General features: G+C 37.5%; 3 protein-coding genes across 4 annotated transcripts in view; 1 reads left to right on the top strand and 2 right to left on the bottom strand.

Annotated features, from left to right (window-relative positions):
• LOC105265427 (uncharacterized) overlaps nt 1-1,050 on the bottom strand; it is a 4,054-nt gene extending 3,004 nt beyond the window's left edge. The window contains exon 1 of the mRNA XM_011302899.1: nt 939-1,050. Within this exon, the coding sequence (XP_011301201.1) occupies nt 939-989 (51 nt within the window). The 5' untranslated portion in view covers nt 990-1,050. The remainder of the gene's footprint in view (nt 1-938) is intronic.
• Nucleotides 1,051-1,564: 514 nt separating this feature from the next.
• On the bottom strand, nt 1,565-3,033 carry LOC105265425 (general odorant-binding protein 69a). Its single transcript, XM_011302896.1, has 6 exons — nt 2,880-3,033; nt 2,646-2,724; nt 2,495-2,583; nt 2,286-2,403; nt 1,797-1,864; nt 1,565-1,713 (listed from the first exon to the last, which is right to left on the bottom strand). Exons 1-6 carry the CDS (start codon nt 2,946-2,948, stop codon nt 1,696-1,698), a joined length of 441 nt encoding a protein of 146 aa, XP_011301198.1. The 5' UTR covers nt 2,949-3,033; the 3' UTR covers nt 1,565-1,695.
• An 83-nt stretch (nt 3,034-3,116) lies between these two features.
• On the top strand, nt 3,117-20,912 carry spri (sprint). 2 transcript variants are annotated; one of them, XM_011302897.1, is made up of 12 exons: nt 3,117-3,976; nt 4,434-4,510; nt 12,220-12,349; nt 13,017-13,405; nt 13,767-14,023; nt 14,408-15,391; nt 16,047-16,833; nt 17,096-17,310; nt 18,292-18,752; nt 18,951-19,325; nt 19,593-19,791; nt 20,079-20,912. In XM_011302897.1, exons 1-12 carry the CDS (start codon nt 3,890-3,892, stop codon nt 20,180-20,182), a joined length of 4,065 nt encoding a protein of 1,354 aa, XP_011301199.1. In that variant the 5' UTR covers nt 3,117-3,889; the 3' UTR covers nt 20,183-20,912. The 2 variants fall into 2 exon arrangements, with proteins under 2 accessions (XP_011301199.1, XP_011301200.1); XM_011302898.1 differs by lacking the exons at nt 3,117-3,976; nt 4,434-4,510 and adding an exon at nt 9,633-10,086.
• The last annotated feature ends 506 nt before the right edge of the window (nt 20,913-21,418 follow it).

Genomic DNA, 21,418 nt, shown 5'->3' with positions numbered 1-21,418 from the left:
TATTCACTGAAATTGGAAAATGCGAAATTTTTGAAAAAGTATCAGGAGAACAGGAGATCCGAGGAGGTACTCACTGAAATTTTCAAATTCAAAATTTTTGAAAAAATATCAGGAGAGCATGACAGTTCCGTCTAATTTTCTTGGAATCCGGTCCGATAAAAATATTTTACGAATTTCAAGATATCGAGTGAAAAATAGACGTCCAGCTAAGATGATTCATCTCTTGCTTCACCATTTAGCCACTGAACTCTCGACACGCCGATTTATTTATTCTTCTAACTACTATTTAATTTCCTAGGGGATGAAATCAGTATTGAAGGGATAGAGGGTAACAGGACTCGACTGTTAATTGAGTTTTTGGGGAGAATATCTCGGAATCACAAAGGAATGGCCACTTTTTTTTCTGAAGACGTCTACGAAAAATTTTCCTCAGATTCGCTGAATCAACTCGTTACCCTCTGCCACTTCACTTCCAGAATATCGTTTCAATAATGAGGAATTAAGGACATCCAAGAAATTCTCTCACTTGCAATTCCATTTTCATTGAATTTCTCCGAATGAAAAAATTTCCAAAATATTCCCCGCCACTCGCGAGATGAAACCTCAATTAATTTTCATTCTCCTAATCTCATTCCCCCAATAAATACAAAAAAAAACCAATTGTCAATTTCTATCTTTCATTCTCTCGTATATTTTACCGGATATTTCATGGATTTATTTCCAGAGTTAATATCCGATAACTGAAATGTGTCTTAAAGTTAAAAAATGACAAAGTACTCAAGACCTTTTACCAGTTTGAATAATAAAACCATTAAATGTTCAACTACCAGAGTAAGAGTACTTGGATATCCTCAAATTCATCCTCTCTCCACCACTTCCGATGAACAATTCCCCTACGATGTAACGGTAATCGATAACTGAAGAAACTTTCGACTCACAACGACAGCGAAAGCCCCTACAAGAGCAACCAAGAACACTCCACTTCTCATGCTGAATGAATATTGAACAATGTGTCCGCTCCAGGTGGTTATTACCAGAATTGACTGGTGTTTTTCCAAACAATTCATATTTATACTGGAATAACACCCGACAGATGACAATTTCAGTTTTTCCACCGTGATCCCGTGTTTTTCTAGCACGACAGGAAGCACTTCCTTGATAATTTCATGTGATAACGATTTGCCTTCAACACTGCGTTGTTTCAGACAGCACTGCATAATTAACGGCAAATTCCAATTAATGGCAGACACCAACGAATCATGTAATCATTTTCCACCTCAACGCCTGACCGGAATTTCGAATAAATCAATTCAATAAAATCGATAGAAAATTTCTATCTAAAGAAATGAGGAAAGAGAATAATCTAATCGAATCAATGGAGACTACTCCATTATTTTTATAATGCTTTATTACAATATTTTAATTCGTGAAATAACATTTCGTTGAATTTTCTCTTTAATTTCGTATTTTTTTATTTCCTCTGTCCTAAAATTAATTTGAGAATAGAAAAAAATTGGTCAATCGACGAATATTGGTCTGCGTTATGATAAAAAACGATTGAATCTCTATGGACATTTGAAAAATGATTTCTTTTTATTTTCCATCCTAGTTGGTACATTTTATATTCACGTTGATGTTACGCCCGGTTGGTGCACGGATCGATTACGAAAAAGTTTCCAGTGAACTTTGGGTTCTCTATGGGAAAAAGCAGACCTGCAAAGAAATTGGTACATCACATCAACTCTAGAAAATCCCCAGTGTTTACATTACACATGGTAAATGCCACATAAACTTGCATTTTTATCCGTCTCGTAGAAACATTTAATAAACTGCCAGGTTCCATCGCAGGCTTCAGTACTCGTTACTGCAAAGTAAAATATATTTTACGTTTTTTATTTTAAACATAACCTTCGAATACCTCCGATATTCCTCCCGCCAGTAACAAGATTTACAGAACTAATTGTGACTGCGGAAATGAATAATTCATGTCAGAAGAGCCAAGTCAACATATCACAATTATCCAATTATTCAAATTCCCCTCCCTTTTGAGGGATATCTCTGAAGTTATCCGCATGTACAAATTTTTTTGTCACAATGGCTGAACGATTTGCACGCCGCCATTTGCTCGTCATCCCCTCCCTCCGGCTCAACTGATTTTGCAAATGGCCGCGCCTCCACCTCGCGTTTTTAAACAATTATTGAAGCCGTTCACTTCACTCAAATTTCTCTCAACTTGTTTTATTCGCTTTCTTTCGAAGGATCTGTTATTATATTTTTATAAATACCTTGAGGTGCACATATATTTATGACTTCTTTCAATCGTGCTGTTGTATCATCCGCTGGTAGCATAATGTCCATTTGTTTCAACATGCTTTCATAATTGGGAAGACCCTCTTTCGTCACCTGAAAAAAAATGTCAACATGATTTTACGGAAAAAAATCAGGAGATGAAATGTAATGAGATGAAGGAATTTGGATGATAATTCAAACTTACGACTTTTATCATCTTTAGAAGGCAAGCATAGTAACATTTCAATGTCGGATCGTCGGGCATTGGGCCAGTCTTGGGGGCATCGATCAATTCTGTAATAATTTTTTTTTACAATTCTCTTGAGGCAATCCCAATTAATGCACTCTCTACTCACCTGGAGCAACCCCTATTTTTTGCGTACACGTCTTCCTCATCGGTACCAACATGTTTGTTACTTGCGGAATTGTCATTTTCTTCAAGTGAAATCATTAAATATAATTACCAATAACTGCTTATTATATTTATAATAATTCTATCAGAATCTAAAATTCAGATCCGAACGTTCAAAATATTCGCAAATGGAGACATTAAATTTATGCTCTTGTAAAAATTATTAAACAATACTCACAGCCTCGGCATTTTGATAATTCTGAGCAACAAAGAATATCGCTAATCCAAGGAAAATGCCACTTTTCATTTTGACGTCGGTACCTGTCGATTCCTCGGTTAAATTTTGAATTTGTAATCACGAAATTTCGCGAGAACTCCGTATCGCGGAAAACTGCGAAATAAATGAAAAAAATCGCTTATATACTCCATTTAATTCGACGGAAATGCCGGTGAACAGCCCACCAAAATTACAGGTGCTTTCCACAGACAAATGGTGTATCAAACTCTCAATTAGAAAAAGGTAACTCATTATCTTCAATCACTTATACATGTTGTGCAATGAGAAACATTTCGTGCATTACCCAGTATTATGTGGATAGTCTGAAAGACATCTGAAAGACATAATCTCAGGGAAAATAAAATCTTCGACGCAATTTTCCTGGTGACCTTGTGAAAAAAATTTGCAACAAATCACCAAATCGATTTCATTTCACCCTTCACCCTTTCACCCTTCATTCGATATAATGAAATAATTTTTACGAGACCAAATGCGCCAGTGAATTAATTTACAACACTTTCTCTGACATAAATAAAATGTTAATTAAATGTTAATTAAGTGTTCCACTCGATTCGAACTCCATTTTCCAGGTTTTATGGAAGCGAAAAAAAAATCTCGCATGAGTAAAAATAATTGCATCACCACGCGGTATTTTTTATCTCGAAATCCGATTGAATTTGTTGGTATTAAAAAATGCTGTTTATTTTATTCGTCGTCTAATACATAGGGCACGTGGACCGGAAGCCACTAATGCTCTCAGCCACAAGCCGAGACTGTCATTAAAACTCGATTATACTTGACCACAAAGCCACATGTATGAAATTAATGAAAAAACTTTTGCAATCCACTCACATCCCTCAATATTAATCTCATTTTTTTGTTTAATTGCAGAGATGCTGGTCGGCATGATTAACCAATGATCTGTCATCGGTTCAAGAACGTGGGATGACTAACATGAGAGTCATACGATAATGTCACAAGTTGGTAACAAGGATTGTCTCTCACAAAATCAGAAAAAGAGGGAATCGATTGGTAGCAATGCCTCGAGCTACTTGATTGTAAGTTTTCATCAAGGATTTTTTTCAATTAAGAGAAGCCCCTGTCGTACGAGACAAATAAGCTATCGATTTTTACTACACCGGCATTTTCAATCAACCGAAAAATCTCTATCCAGACAATAATTCCGATAATTCCCGAAATTAATGTAAATCCGTAAAAATAAACCCAATAATTATTTTTACTCCATTCACTTTTTAGTAATCAGAAAATCCAATTGTCGATTCAATTTCAATTCCATCCGCAGAAATTATTTTTTCAATTGCTAATATCCAGGACTCAATCATTAATTGCCCGGAATTTTTTATTTATTGATAATTGAATTTAATTATAATCATCTGGGAATTCAGATGATCTCGTGGAATGACAATTTCTCGGGTTAGAGAGGCTGCAATAAAAAAATTAGAATAAAAATCCAATCAGATGAATTTGATGAATTTCCATAATTTTCCATTTCAGTTATTAAATTCCCTCGCGAGTGATTTGGACTGTATGCTAAGTGAGCTCTGCAGTAGCCCGACAGATCGTTTCAAAAGGTGAGTTTACGTTCCCCCAACTATTACGTATACAGAGTGGTTAATTTAACCAGATAGGATTGAAGGTGGGGGAGATATTTTATAAACCGAGCGACAAACTATTGCACGAAATCAACGAACAGCTGGCAACTGGTGCTATGGTTTCGAGTCACGCGCAAGTGCTCAATGATTACGCATAAATAAATTCTGTACATGAGGGGTAATAGTACACCACGTGCTCGTAATTGGTGTTTTTCATTGGAGAAAATATCTAATAATTGTACAGCGTAAACGAACGTGGAAAATTTACACTGACCCTTTGTGAGAGCCACCAGGATTCATATCACGTTTTATTAAAATTCCTTGTCCTTTTTTTTTTCTTTCTGGATGCATGAGATTACTCATTCTGGCGATTTATCTCGTCGGCAATTGGAAAGGGATGAAATTCCGGGGAACCAGAGGGCTATTCCCGGGAAAAAATTCCCCCAAATTGAAAATGTCAACCATTTTCGTGAGGTTTAGGGAAAATTTCATGAAAAATCGCTGGAAAAAATTCATTTCGCTCTCATTTCTTTCGCTTCGTCGCTCACTCTATCCTAAAATTATTTTGTGAATAAAAATAAATTGTTCAGTTGTTGAATGCAATTAATTAAATGAAGATTAATGGGATATTATTTATTAAATAAATATGCAGGTACCAAAGAATTTTTTTGGATGTCGAGATTCTTCGGAAATTTGATCGTCGGATAAATCGTTCTTTCGAGCTGTTTCAATCTCACTGGGAAAATCTATTTATCATAGTACGTTGGGAGCTAATGGAGCAGGGGAAGCTCCTCAGTATCAAACGGAATCGGAAGACTTCCTTGATCTTCGCATGCTGTGTTTACATTCAGTGATTTTCCTCCTCTCACGCAAACAACTCAATTTCTCCATTTCTTTTCATTTCAATCATGAAATCTCGTGCAATCGCCGCAGGACAATTCTATCACGCGAATATTTTCTATCGAAATTGAATTCATAAAAAATTCTATTCAAATTATCCTCACGCCATTAATCCATTGATATTCCCCCTGCGAATTTGAGTATTTAATTTAAATCTTCAATATCCGACAGATTCGATGAATTTAATAACTGAAATTAAATTGATGTGGCGAACCGAAATAAATCAATCGCGGTTGAAAGGAAGTTTAAATTTTCTTCTCTTAATTAAATCTGCAATTTTATTTTCAATTATATCTGTTAATCAAATTTTTATTCGAAACTTTAAAACTAAAAAAGAAAGCCGCAGCAATTATTGATTATTATATAACAATAATTTCCCAGTCCCAGGATTTTATTTATTGAATAAAAAATGGTAAATATCAGGCGTTCCATTCTCATCCGAAAAATAAAATTGAATGAATATTTCAAAAAATTTTCACCGCCCATCGATTCATCTGAATAATCCCTAAATTGAATATCCAGAATAAATCGTATCAGTCATCCCGAATTTTCGATTGAAAGAAAGAATCTCAAAAATCCCCAGACATTAATTCAAATCAATGTCCGCGGGTGAATGCGCCTTTATAAATAATAGCCCGGGATTCATAAAAAAAAAAGGTAAAAGAGAAAAAAAAGCCTCGGCACCCCGACTGAATACAATATCCCTCTCGAGGGATGAAAATATAAGGTAGTAGACGGTCCCTCAATGGCCCCCGCAATCATAAGAGCATGAAACACTGAGGGAGGAATACCATTTCCCCATTTTCCCTCCAAAGTTTAACCGGGGGTTGCCTTCACACAGAAGACACTGTTTCAACTTATCTCCGTAACGCTTCAACTGCTTTCAGGGCCCATTTCAACATTCCCTTTTATTGTTGTCGCGTTATCGTATATGAGAAAAATCAAAGTGTCAGCCTTTCCTCCGATGAATCATAAAAAAAAATCTCATTTCACCCCGTCAATGCGCTATAAACCATTTAACACTAAATAAACCAATTTTTTTTTTCTCTTATGGGTCATGATTTCTAGTTTTAGGAAGGATCCCCTAATTTTTCTCTCGACTATCCCGTCACCAATTCTCGTTTATGTAATTTTTTTATCGTTAGGAGAATTTCGGGGAAAATTGGATTTTTCGTTATTACTTTTCGCGCATAAATAAATGGCTCTCCCAAAAAAAAATATTATTATCATTATCGGGTAATGATTTTGGTGATGAAATGGATATAATTGCTAATTGCAATTTATTTGAAATAAATATTGATTTTGGGAGAATTATTCCCGTTATCCTCATCAAATTCTTCTTACTGAATCCTCGAGTGATTATTCAAAAAATAATTGTGGAATCTGCTCCATTCATACCCCGAAATAATCGCTGGAATGACTTATACCCGAGGATTAAATCTGATTAAATTGTCCTGTGCCCCTTGAATTATGTCCTCGAGAACAAGTGCCTTTATGAAGCGAAGGGATGTCAGGATTATTCCCAATGATCGATACCTAAAACATTCCAACTCCATTCCGAAAATGTAATTCCGCAACAGAAAAAAAAAAAAGAACTGCCATTACTCCAGTAATGACTCCATCCGAATTGTCTCCCCAAAAGTAAAACTTTCCACTTACCCCTCACCCCAGGAAATGAAAAAACTCCTGGAAATATCCGAATGACTCTTCGTTTTTCATTATTTACCTGAGTAGTTTCTTCCACCCCAAAATGTGAGAGGGGTATGAATTTCCCGGAGAAAAAGTGCGGATTTATGTGATAGAGTCTCAACATCTTACGCAAAGTAGGAAGGGCATGCCATTGTTATTATGTTTTTTTTTTTTTTTTCATTTCCCAGAGATGAAATTCACCCCTCTCTCCTCCCTGCTATTAACCAAAACGCTGTATGCCTTTTCGCGTTGTAGTTGCCCTCGAGAGACTTCCAGCCGACAAAATATGAGCTCTAAATATAGAAAGGACAAGAATTTTCGTTGACTCACACACACCATCACGAATAAACACGACCCCCGTGCTTTTTTCCAACTTTTTCCCACCACTTTTTACATGTTGTTTTGTTGTACCTCGCTTTACATATAAATTTGTTCCCACCCCCGATGAAATTTATCATCCCCGTCTCATTTTTACGGGTTATTAGTGCTGAAGATGAATCATCGCAACAAGAGGGTTTAATTAAAATCCGGGAATGAGCGTTTATTATATCGCTTATTGGATCCTTAAATCATCAAAGTTGAGCCTTTGGTGATCGAAGAGATGAAGAAATAACGCGGGTGGTGGAGAGAAAAAAGTTGTCTGATATATCGAGCCACTTTTTCTACTTGCCCTACATGTCTTCTAGGGTGGAATAACAAATTGGTGTACCACACGAAAAACACCGGAAGTATGTAAAAAAAAAAATCAATAGTGACAGGAGAAAATAAACGGGGAGAATTTTTACGTATTTTTGTTTAGACCTCGAGGGCAGGTGTACCTTTAAATAATTCTACATTGTTGAGGTTTCGGTGGGAATGGCCATTTCCATGAATTGTTTGGTACTTTGCTGTAATTAGAGGCGACCAGACTTTTAATTTATTGCATTTCTTCACTTGCCATTTGAATTCCAGAGTAATAATTTCTACAGAAACTTTTGGAAAACCACTGGAATTTTTTTTTATCCACTCCCTCGATTGCGTTTGATTTTTTTAATTTGTTATATTGAATGAATTTGATTGGATGGACTGGTGACAATTTATTGATGTTGTTTGGTAAATTATTAATGTGGAAAATAATGGTTGGGGATAGTTTTACTTTTTTCGTGGGTCATGTTGTGGGATTTTTTATATTTTGGAAAGTGGTTAATTGAAAATGGTGGAGGATCTTTATTAACGTCATTCTCTCAACAAGGTATGGTGTACTTTGTCAAGTTGAGGCACTTAAATGTGGTTTTAGCCCTTAGGCTGGTACGCATATGCAACTTAATGGATATGGCGGGGGTAGGACAAGGTTGAAAGGATAAGGGTTGGGAAAAGCCAGTGAAAACCATATTTCGAGGGTTAAGATGATTAAAAAAATAAACCTAAGTGCTCCATTAGTTCTCCAGACGAAAATTAATATTATGCAACAAAACAGCCCGAGTGTCAAATGAAATTATGAAGAATTCAAATAATTGTGGAGAATAAATTCCCAAGAAAAAATGCTTTTTGTCGGATTGAAGAGAATATTTCAGGGAATTTTTCCCTTTTCTTCAGACTGCGATACATTTATCGAGGAGTCATTGACCCAAATCGTTTTACCTCAACCACTGAATTATTAAACGTGCAGGCAATTTCTTTCTAACTTATATCCAGTTCCCATCCAGCTCCACCCCATGAATCTAAATAATAAATGAACATCCCCTTGGACCGGATAGATTTCATCACAAAAGTGCGTTCAATCCGTAAAACCCTTTAAAAAAAAAATTCTGCATCAACCAATGCAATTTTTTAAATAAAAAAAAGCCCTCACTCCAGATCATCCTACCCCAAAAACCTTGACCCTTTAATTTCTCGATGACCTTGACCTCGTCATGAAAAAAAAAAATCCAAAAACACAGAGGCAGTTTAGAAATTCCTTAGCATTGTAAAAAAATCACTGAGGGAACGGGTTTATTTAAAAAACGAAGTGAAGGACCTGATGGGTATGAATGATAAATGAACATCCACTTCAGTCATGGATTGTCATGACAGAAGTGCGTTTAATCTCTCCTCTGTCAAAGCGAAAACTTCACTTTCATTAAAAGAAGCATTCCCCTGCAGCTGTAATTTACAGATAATGGCAGAGGGTGATATTGTATAGCTCGTCTCTGAGTACAACCCTGTGCTTGTGTAGGTGGGCGTCGCGACGCCCCCTACGTCATCGACGCCGCCGCCGTTACGTCCCACCTCGTCTCCGTTTTTTCTCTTTTATTTTTTATTTTTTTCTGTATCACGGTACAACGACGCCGACCGACGCCGCCACTAGCCAGTCCGACGTCGACCGGTGCCACGATCACATCCACGATGATAGTATCACACCCCAGATCATCATCTTGCTCAGAATTCTTGTGATAATTCGCGAACGCTCTATTTATTCAACTCCACGTATTATGTCGTTGAATTATTGTGATAGTAAATTTTTTTAGTTGATGAATTGATGCTGAAGGTAAAGAGCTCATTCTCTGAATGAACATCTGTGTCAGTTTGAATTATTTACTCGGCTGAGCACGTGTCTATGGAGTTTTTAAATTATGAAGTAATCAGTAAAGTGTAACAGTTGGATTGAAAATTATTTTTATGCAATTATATGGGTCGGGGTTGGGGAATTTTTTTTTTGGAGCACCAGTGACTAATTTTAATCGTGGCTGACGGGTTTGACGTGGGGCTCTCGTCTAGTCGCTGTTACGAGATCTTTTTATTCCTGGGAAGTCCCGGGTTTTTCGTTTTTCTTGTGTGTTATGGGCTTTTTTTTTCGGTGATATCAGTTTTTTTTTTCACGAGTTTTAAATGCTTCCTCCGTTTTTTAATATCGGTGGAGATATTCTCACTCTCTGCAGGAGCCCAGGGGATAGCAATGCAACAAGTCGGGGGATTAGGGCTCGTTATGCTGAAATATCTGTCAGAAGGTAAAGATTAGATAATTCTCTTGGAGTTTGTAATAGAGAGTCAAGGGGTTTTCAGGTTGCCGGCAGGTTCTGGAGATCGCGAGGTCTAGGAGTTATTCGCTCTGTTTTTTATTTTTATTTTTTTTTTCGGAAACTTAGAGAAATGTTTTTGGATAATTGCGATGGATTGAAAAAAATCTGTTGAGAAAAATAATCGAATGAATTTCTGATTTCAGAATTAGTGAAATAGACATCAACTTATTTCTTCTCCGCGTCTTTTGGAAATATCTCCGAATCCGATAAAGATACAAAAATTTTTGTAATTATATTTTTTCCAGGTCTCAATTTTTTCTATAAAAAAGTTAATATCGAAAATGTTCGAATTTCCCCTGATTTCGCAGATATTTCGGAAACTTCTTGTGTCCCGATTTGCCGGAGTAAATGTCACGCCTCCCGGCTGAAAATTTCTCTCAAAATTTTCCCAGAGTCCAGCCAATTAATTCCCAAGTAATTGATATGTTTTTTTTTCCACAACAAGCCAATGTCGTAAAATCAACCAACTGTGTTGTAATTCAATCTCGTTTCGCTCTGACTGCCAGTGTGAAACTTAAGAATCCATTCTTGAGGTTCGATTTCGCTGTCCTCTCTGCTTCCTCTCTCATTTCTACGCTCCTCTGGTGCTCCAGTAACGGGAAAGAGCTAAGAGAGGTCTGTATCCAATGTCACCCATAAAATTTTCCCCATATCACTGAAATATGCAGAGTTGGCGAGAAAAAAATTGATAAAAAAAATTGACAAAATCCGTAGAATCGTTTGGAATTTGTTGTCATGCACAAAGTAATGTAAGAGCAATTGGAGATAACGCTGAGTTACGTTTTACGATGGTTATATTGCGGTGGAGAAATGGTAATGCCGGCAAATAGCCGGTTGAAAATATCATAGCACGTGTTGAGAACCTCCAATTGCCATGGCAACCCCCGTTCAGAGACTGGTGAAGCCACACTGTTCACTGTTCATTCTCTGTCTCACTTTGACACTGCGTTTTCACCCTTGCCAAACCACCCCCTCACCACCCACCTACCACCCTCTCTGTGGCCACCCACCAACATTCGCCTCAAATGCTCTGTATACATTTTCATTGATTTCAACATTCTTTTTTTCCATGAATTTTTAACTACATCCAAGACTCCACCCACCCTGGAGGAGGCATTTTCAATGAAACTCGAGTTATTTTTAATGGCAATCGGCAAATTGAGGGGAAAATTCATTCCAGGGGTGATTTTTTCATGTGCCACTCAGGATTTAATGATTCTTCAAACTCTCGAAATTTTATTATTTATTATTTTAGGAAGTGCTCTTGAGAAATTGATTAATGGACTGTTATTATTTTGTTAATTAATATTGATAGATCTAGGTAATTATCGGTTTTGGGAGAAAATGTCGAGAGAATTTTTTTTGAGGAATTCAATTTTAGAGGAAAAATGGTTTTTCATTGTTTCTCGGGAAATCAATGGTTTCGGAGATAAATCGGTAATTAAGAAAAATTTTTTATGATTATTATTTATTCTCTTTGCACGGATATTCTTTGAAGACTGGTTGGTTGAGATTTCCAATGGAACTCGAATAATTCACGCGGAGATGGGGAAATTAACGGGGAAATTAATTCTAGGTGAAGGTTTAGGATGCCTCAAGTGCAAGGGATTCGTCGGGAGGGTTCAAATACCACTGAAATTCGGATCTCAAGTCTAAATTATCCCCAATTTCACAACATAAAATGATAAATTGAAAAAATAACTCATTGCTTTGCTGTTAAAAAAATTAATCCTCTGGGAATTTTTGAATTCCACCCAAGAATTCGTAAAAATTCAAAATCTCTCGAGAACTACTCGATCTATTTCAATTAAAAAACCGACATGAACACCTCCAACAACAGGGATTCCGATAAATTTTTTTTTAATAAATAAATGATCGATGGGAACCACCAGTTCCACTCCGAGGTCAGTTTATGATGGATCGCATGCTCGTGTGGAATTTAATCTCCACAGTAAAAGCAACAAATAAGAAGGATCCCGTGAAATAATATTTTCATTGTAATTGAAGTGCGATAACTTTTACGCAGTCTTATTATTATTATTTGATTATTATTTTTTTCAGAAACGATGTTTTTTTGGAGCCTTACCTGCAGCAACGAAGAACTGTCGAGGAAACCGATGGATCACCTCGTACTCCACCCCCAAATCCCCTCATGCAGCAGCAATTGAACCACATGCACCATGTAAATCAGGTACATTCATTGTTACATGGGGAAGGGAAAAGCCGCAATCAGTCAAATTCGGCATTGTTGAGGGGAGATCCACGGGGAATCTCTTGCAATTACGGCATGTCATGGGGATTTTTTTCAATGGGGTTTAACAAAAACGTGACAACCCGATTTCAAATTCTGGCAATCACTGGTCATGCATTATTCAACCAGTGTCCGCTACTTTAGCATAAATAAAAAAGGATTTATTTATATTTTGACAGAATAATCCCTCGATCCTGTATAACTCACTAATCGTAATTATTGCGGAGTGTTCAGCAATGGATATGAATGATGTTTGGTATTTCCGATTGGGAGGTGATATAATCTCAGTTATACCCTCCGAACAGGGAAATCACGAACAAATGCCTGAGGGCTTGTCCCTTTCCCTCGTGCCATGTCAATATATTTCCCTGCACCCTTGGTAAAGATTCAATACTCATGGTAGGGTGAACTCTGCAGTGGATAGACGGTTAACGGAAATTTGAGGTTCCTTCAAGCCTCGACAATGGATGAATGATCCAAATGAATGGGAGACCAGTCCAGAAAAGTCTATAAATAATAAATAAAATGAGGAAATGATATCTTGGAATTGACGCAGGGTCCCAATTAATTTTTCTTACTGCCTGTGTATCACATGAAATATTTCCAGAGCTCGGAGTCCCTGTCGTCTGAAGGTGGCTCATCAGTCCAGGGTACATCAACAGCTGACTCATCTTCCCGATCAGATTCAGGAAGTGAAGTTGCCTGTGACATAACTCTCATCGAGAGAATAATCAGATCTCATCCGATATGGTTTCTCCCTGGGATTCAAAGAGCTGGTGCATTTCACCTTCTTCAGGGAAAGGAGGAGGGAAATTTCGTTGTCAGACAGTCCAGTCAGAGTGACACAATGGCACTGTCCGTTCGTCTCCCTTCTGGTAAGGGTCCATACATCGAGCATTACCTCATTCAAGCCAATAAAGGGAAGTTGAGCCTTGAAACCAGCGACAATCGATTTGATAACATTCCTTCGCTCATTGCGCATTACGCGCAATGCTGGTGAGTAATATTATTCCAATAAATTTATCTTCATGCATCAGAAGTGATTCATGCAGCGTGTTATATTGAATTTTATTTAGACGTGAATATTTTAATGGGGTATTTTTCCTTCATAAATTTCACTGCTAACTATCTGTTTTCCTCAAGAGTCTTGTGGAGTACGATGCAAATTGCATTGTCATGTACCACTCTGAATTGGAAAACTTCCTGGTAGCCTAGAGAATCTATTTCGATTATCCCCTCGTTGTTGGGTATCGCCATGAATAGTGCAACAGTCCGAGTGATTCACACTCGATTTCGAGAAGACGTTTCACAGTATCTTGGAAATACTTTAATAATCACCTCGGTTATTGTCAAGCAGTGACGAGTTACCTGTTCAACTGACTCTACCTCGAGCAATGCGAGATGCCAAGAATAGACAGCAGCTGTCCTCTCTGGCGCTTTTGGGTCAGGAGTTCTGGAGATATCCCATGGCAAATCCCAAATCACCGGAGAGTGCTGGCAGTACGACCAGCAGCAATGGATCGAGTCTGACGAGCTTTCATACCGGAAATGATGGACACAGCAATGGAAAAAATATTGTGCTGAACCTCGTGCCCATATCTGCTCATGACTCAAGTAAGATTTATCAATAGCTCCCGATAAAAAATGGAGAGTATCATTTTTTTTCTGTTTTCTCAAGAAAAAATTGAAAAAAAAATTTTTTTACGGGATATATTTATTGAGTAATTTGAATAATTTTTTTGAATCACGAAAGTTTGACGGTGATATCGGTATTAATCAGCAGCTGGTGAGTGAAATAACTCTGAACAATTGAAGTGCTTTGCTGAAACGTCTGAATGCGCCGTAAAATTCACCCCCACGAGAAGTAAATATTTGCCAAGATATGAAGAATTGACTCGTTCTCAGTATTTGCTCACGACTTACTACATCTGATTCATCTATCCCCATAAACTCTACCACTCAATCCAAACATCTGAATAACTCCCCCTCAACTTTCAGCGAGCATCTCATCACTGCGAACGTGCACACTGGGTTCTCTCCCTCGTCAGCCTCGTCCAACACCCCCAAACACCCTCAACTTGACCCACCTAAACGAGCCCCTAGAGACTAAAAAGTCCCAGCTGGAGGTAATCCTCTCAACGGACAAGAATTGCCACAAGCTAATCTCACCAAACCTAGTGCAAAGTGTACGACGTCGTTCACCAGTTGTTCACAACGTGGAAAACAACGTACTCATCCCAACAGATTCAAAATCAACGATAGACTCCAGTATCCAGGCGAATTTGAACGATCCAACTGGACCCAAAGATCTCGACATTAAGACAATCGTTCTTGGCAATCAGGAGGTCGTTAACAGTCAACCGACGAAAACACCACCACCCCCTCCACCGAGATGGGCAAAGCCCAGTGTAAGTCAGAGCCAAAGTAATGTCACTGTTACGACAACAACAGTCATAACGCTGAATGTCAATCAGAATAATGGGACACATTATTCGGATAATGGGGATAAGAGCAGTAAACCAAATCACATTGGCAGGAATCACAAGTCACCGGTTATATCACCGACGTCAAAACTAGTCAGTAATGAGAAAAAAACTCCCAATTTGATGTCACCAGCTACACCATCGTCAACTAGTAAATCACGACGCAGAAGGGATCGTGAGGCTAGGAAAAATTCACAGCATTATCAGGAGTCTGATATACTTGAGTCTTACTGTCGAAGCTCACCGGGGGACAAGGTCTCGGATTATGAGGACATATGGGGGACTAATGAGAGGTCCGTTAACTCGAGCTGTTGGAGTCCTGAATCGAGGGTTTTCAGCCCCTCTGATAGCGGTGTTAGGGAATCCTTGAGTGGGGATCGACTCATGCTGTTGAGGGGTGATAGGGCGGATAGGTCCAGGGAGAAACTCAGTTATATGGAGATCACTAGTCCTGAGTTCAGTAGTTTTAAACCTAGTGTGGAGAATAAGAGCCCCAGAGGTATGTTGGAGAGATTTTTTAACGGTCTGAAAATTTTACTTCAACATAAAACTTCAAAAAATATCTCAGAACTTTCGAGATAAAATTTCTGGGGTGTTTACATTTCCATATAAAATTTTCCTGACATGTAAGGGATAAAATTGAGAAATAAAATGGCTGTTGCGTTTACTACTCGTAATAAAACTAGATAATAATTTTCTTTCTGAGCGATTCGAATTTTTTTATTCAGAAAAATGATTTTTTCAAAGATCTGGTTGATAGAAATCGTTGAGAATACAATCCATTTTTTATTCCTACTAGAGAGTTGTATTTATTGCTGTTTTAAATCAGGACTGCAACCACAAAGTTGTTCACTCAACTTCCACTAAAATATCGAGATCATGAATATCAGGAGCACAGTATTGTTTTTCCGGAATTGAGAACACTATTGTAAATTTACGGTTATTGCTACTACATGAACAAGCCAATAGGTTGGTAAACCGGGATAAGAATGACAGAGAACCCATACGACTTATCTCAGCTCACCATTTCCTTATTGAGAATATCAAGTACCTTCACAGTACCGTATGAACTAAACTGTAGAAATATATGGCCTTCTCTCCCCTCAAATAAATAATAATTACCATCAATTAAATAAATCACGTATTAATTCCAGGTTCAACATCTCCCGATGATTCAATCGTTCCGCGCCGACCGGATCTTCTCTCCCGTGTTTGCTCAGCAAATTCCCTGAACAGCGCAAACAACAGTGCATCAAAAACAAAAATGATGTCCACAAAATCAGAGAGCAACAGTCCAATGACACCTGAATCAAAATTGAGCAGTCCTTTTTACGCTGAGCCAGCTGATGCAATTCAACAAGGAGAAAAGGGCTTAGTAACACGAAGACGTCACAAGAGTTCGTGTTTATCAAGTAAATATCGTCACAGCGAGCCCGGATGGTTTCAAACTCCAACAGCAAACAGTATCCAGATGCACCCGACTGATTGGTCCCAGTGCGAAGAGACAGAAGACAAGATACCACTGATCTCATCGTCAGTCGATAATTTGGCGAAGAGATTCGCTGCCAAGGAGAAAAAAGTACCCAACAGGGCAAAACCCGTTCAACCACCCAAGGTCAGAGCCAAAATGTCCACTGATGCTTCCTGGCCTGTTGACTCCAGTTGGGAATTCATTGGAAATGAGGACGAAGAGGCCAATGGAGATGTCAAGGAGATCAATGGCGAGGAGAAATTTAATGATATTGTACATAAAAAATACAGGAGCAAGGAGGAAAATGATACTGAGGATGTCGATGAGTCCAGCACTGGAAAAACTGAGAATGATACCGATTTCGAGTGTGGATCTGAAACCTCTGCGGATATTGCTGTCAGGAAATTTCCCAGGGATGAAGCGTTCAGGGGACAGAGCAGTGTTAATGTCCAGAGTATCATTTTTCAAAGGTAAATTCATTAAATTATTCAAATACGATCTATTAAATTTTCCCGGGCATTGGAAATCGATTTAAATACGATTCTTAATTCTCCTTGGAGAATGATTTATTTTTTATGTAATCGCTGGACCAGAAATTGTTTGTCATCAGCCTGAGCGCTGATTTTTCACTTGTTCAACGATAACTCTCAATAATTCTGAATTGAATTTAAATTATTTCCGGGGGAATAAAACAATTAAATAATGAAAATCTTTCGATGATAATTATTGCAGATACCCAGAGTTATTCAAATCCACGGACACGATGAAATCGATTCACAGTGACAGAAATTCCTCCTACGACAACGTTGAGAAACGTCGAGTAAATGAGAATGAATTATCGGACAGTTACTATCCCCTTGACTCGGAGACAGTGGACACAGATGAGAGCGATCACGAGAGAATAAATCGTAATGTCACCTTTAAAAATCGTCTGGATCCACTGCTGGGTGAGTACCAATGAAATGGCTCCTCTCTATTATTATTGAATCATCAGTGAACATATCAGAAAGACAATGGTGTGATTTGTTTATTCGAGATTAGCACGCGCTTCAGCTTATCCCCACCCTGAATAAATTCAGAATCATTGGAGCTCTGAACTGCCAGAGCCCCTAGTCAGACAACGCATCATGTCGTCGAATCATTATCATTCCGACTGGAATTCAAATTCTCTTCGTATAATCATAAAAATTTAATTGTCTTTCGTTACGATGACAAGAGTCCCAATTTATTTCCTTTTGAAGTGCAAAAATTGAGTAAATAAATATGTTTAAAAAAATTGGAGTGTGGCTCAGGGCTTTCTACAGGAAAATCCAGAGAGGTGTAGGTCTTTTGAAATGTAAGAAATCGAATGATCATTGAAGTACGTGATTTTTTGAGGAGAATACAGAGAATTTATCCTTTTTCGCGGAGATGAAATAAATTTATAGTGTTCGTGTATTGAAATTAATATTGGAAACGAAAGACCAAGTCGTTGTGATAAAATACTCCTTATCTATTCATTGCATTGTGAAAATTACGGCGTCATAAACTGCTAGTCCATCAATATTTTTATTACTCCGAGGATGTTTACATTCTCCCCGCAAATAAAATGCAACACGAGTTAGAGAATAAATTTCAACACTCATTGTTGAATTTTTTATTAGATCCATTTATTACGTCGGATTGCCCCAGAAGTTCATATAAATTAGACGGAGCGGTAGTTTTCAGAGGGAATTGTCTTATCGGTGTCAGTACGAATATCGCGAGTTCACTGAGACTAATCTATTTGAAAAAGCATTAAGCCTGAGTAGATTATCATCATCCTTCCGCCCCAGTCGACACAGTGACATAAAGCACTCAGCTTCCACCACTTTACCTTCCTCCGGATAAAAAAACTCTCAGACGATGAATTTAAAATTTTATTTCCTCTTATCTTTTTCTATCAATAGCACCACCAAGACTACAAGCACTCAAGAATCGGGACGCAGGTGGTATCGGTACAAGCATAAGAGCCTATGCACTTTTGCTCGCCGCTGACAAGACAACAACATTTTCCCAGAATATCGATAATTTCATTCAATGCACGATGGAGGGTAAAGAAGCAAGTCCCAATATTGTCATGAGGAATATCCGTCAATTTATGTCGGGTATGAAGAATTATCTGGTGAAACATGGTGAGAGAGAGTTCGAGAGGGAAGTTGAGAAGGAGAGGCTCAAACTAAAGCCTAACGAGTTTCTCAATTTGGACGCCATTCTCGAGGGTGTCATGATGAGACTCGTTGTAAGACCTCTTCGGGAACATGTTTATAAACTTTTCGTCGATCATTACGGAGCAACTGGATCTCTCAAGACACTTGTTGAGAGCATACAATTTGCCCAGGGAAAGCATATTCAGGAATTTGGTGTTAGAGTGAGTACCAAGTTTTTCATCTTAATTAAAATCATCACCAAGTTTTTCAAATTCACTCCTTCAAATTTATTAATTGGAATTGCGTCATTATTTTTTTGGAATTAAAAAAAATCTAGAAATAATGAATAATAAAATATAATTATTTCCGGGGGAGTGAGGTCGGGGGGATTAGGAAATTTAATTGATATCGTATTTTAGGGAACGATAACTCCACCATCTGACGCAAGCCTGAGTTTAATCCTGAAATACATAGAGCACCTGCGGTACTCGGATTCACCCCTGGAGAAATTGGAGAATCTATTATCGGCGATATCGGCAATATTTAATTCCGTAAAAGATGCTAATTCGGATAGACATGTGACACTGGGTGCTGATGATCTATTGCCACTTCTCGTGTGGGTCCTGGTGCGAGGTAAAGTGGTGGATGCGGAAATTGAAGCGGAATTCATGTGGGGTCTCCTCCATCCGTCTCTTTTGACTGGGGAAGGCGGTTATTATCTGACTACATTATCCAGTGCTGTGCATGTGCTAAAGACATTCAAGAATAGTCAAGCAACAATGTCAACGAATAACGTGAGTTATAGATTTATTTTATTTCACTTACCACGCATTTCGCCTTTTTTTTAATCATGTTCACTGTAAATTCAATAACTCAATATGAAATTTTGAAAATATCGCCGAATGTTGAAGATGTAGTGGAATTTTTCACTGGAAATTTTTTGTAGAGTGAAATTCCAGAATGGAGCAAGAGGAGGAAAGGTTCACGGAAAAATTTCACTCGCTTCTTCGTTCTCTCAAGATCTTGGAAAATAATTTGAATTTTATTTGCTTCTGTTGCAGGGTCTAACCTTAAGTCCTGACTGTCGTTCTTCTGTACTTAGAGTTCTAATACCCGATGAGCTCCATGGCTCTCTGAACACACGAACACTGCCTGTAAGACCAAATATGAATACACGTGATATTTGCCGTATTCTTGCGCATAAAATACGATGCACTAATCCCCAAGATTATGGTCTCTTCAAATTAATTCAGGGAGAAGGTAATAAAGAATCTATTAAAATTCTAATTAGAAGATAATATTAATCTGGTCTGTAATTAAAAAACCTGGAGGGACGGAATTAAGTATTGAAAATGAGGAAAAAAGTTCTCTCCCCTTTGAATACACAAGTTTTATAATTCTTCAGAGTTATCACGACTGAAATGCAGGCAACTTCTTCAACTTGGGATGGATAATTTCCATTCAAAAACACGCGCTGAAGAACTTTTCCAGGATTCTTTACGATACTGACTTTTTCATTTCTGTTTTATTCATTTTTCTGCTTTCAGAAACACTTCTTGGGGATCACGAATGCCCCCAGGAGATGTCACACTGCCTATTCGCCTTCAAGCGGATCGATGCCAAAATTGCCTGGCCTAAAACAGCCGCATGAATCATGATTAATTATCGGAGGTGAGCAGACCAGAATCGACGTCTTTGACTCTCTCGAAATTATTCATGACTCTGGACCAAAATCATTCTTTCAAAATCGTCTAGACACCGTCAAAAGTGACACAGAGAAATCATTCTAAATCGACAATTGTGAGTTTCTCAAAATACGCATCATTCTGGACCAAAAATTTGTGTCTAGTCTCGTTATAAAACGAGGAGGTTTTTTTTTAAAAAAAAACTCTCTCACTCGCTGGTTTAACCCCTATACAATAATAATTATGCTCAAAGATGTTTTTATGGAAAACAATGAACGAAATCTCAATCAAAATATTTCCAACGGTCTGTTTTAGATAGACTCCCTTTTAAAAATGAAGAAACACAACTTTAAAGATAATTTTTAGTAGAAACTCATTTGGAAAATACCACTGGACAGAATAATCCAGTTTTTTTTATATATATCTTTGAATTTTCAAATTGATTTGGTGACTCTTGTTATTGTTCTTGTTATGAATTCGATTAATTGTATTATACGCTCTGTTCGATGAATTCACTTGCCCGGTCATACCCATTCCACTTTTCCATTGAATTCTCATTATTCTCATAATTTCACTCTCCATCCGAATTTACCCACCGCCCTTCATACTTCATTCGACTAAATCAAAAAAAAAAACGAGAATTACGATTATTTAATCCCCTAAACTTAAGAGTGAACACTTATTTATTCCACAAAATGATACAAAAAGAAATGACAATGACATTATTTGTCAAATGACTGTAGGGTAAGACTAGTAGTTACCGATTTAAAAAATTGTATCTTCCACTGTGAAATTTCTATTAATGAAAAGAAACTTAAATTTTCAACGAAGCATCAACTTCGAAATTCTACTCTAAGGTGGACTAACTCGTAAGCATTTTTTTACACGAGAAAAAAAAACGGTATTTATTGGAATTTGTAAACATATATTTCTCTATGACAACTGTACAATTACAAATGACAAAAGAGAAAAATCGTTCTTAGATTTGACAAAATGACTATTAAGTGACAATTGAATTAATTTCATGATTTTATCCTGTCGCTGTTTAAATGTTATGTAATCATAATTTATTTACGTTTATGAAGAGAAGAACATTATTTTATCTCATTTTATTCGAATCTTATCTCACGCATTCGCACTAAACGCTTTAATTTTAATTATTTTCGTTTGCTTTCTAAATATTTTAATGATTGTGCTAGTCA

Source organism: Fopius arisanus, unplaced genomic scaffold (genome assembly GCF_000806365.1).
Source record: "Fopius arisanus strain USDA-PBARC FA_bdor unplaced genomic scaffold, ASM80636v1 scaffold00029, whole genome shotgun sequence".
NCBI lineage: Eukaryota > Metazoa > Arthropoda > Insecta > Hymenoptera > Braconidae > Fopius > Fopius arisanus.
This window is presented reverse-complemented; position numbering and strand designations above follow the sequence as displayed.

Bases quoted from the DNA above. Each gene is read 5' to 3' on its own strand.
- LOC105265425 (XM_011302896.1), bottom strand. From the start codon at position 2,948: ATGAAAAGTGGCATTTTCCTTGGATTAGCGATATTCTTTGTTGCTCAG. The intron at 2,584-2,645 runs GTGAGTAGAGAG...AAATTATTACAG, and splicing joins AAAAATAGGGGTTGCTCCAG to AATTGATCGATGCCCCCAAG. The intron at 2,404-2,494 runs GTAAGTTTGAAT...ATTTTTTTTCAG, and splicing joins TTCTAAAGATGATAAAAGTC to GTGACGAAAGAGGGTCTTCC.
- spri (XM_011302897.1), top strand. From the start codon at position 3,890: ATGTCACAAGTTGGTAACAAGGATTGTCTCTCACAAAATCAGAAAAAG. The intron at 16,834-17,095 runs GTAAATTCATTA...TAATTATTGCAG, and splicing joins CAGAGTATCATTTTTCAAAG to ATACCCAGAGTTATTCAAAT. The intron at 19,792-20,078 runs GTAATAAAGAAT...TTCTGCTTTCAG, and splicing joins CAAATTAATTCAGGGAGAAG to AAACACTTCTTGGGGATCAC.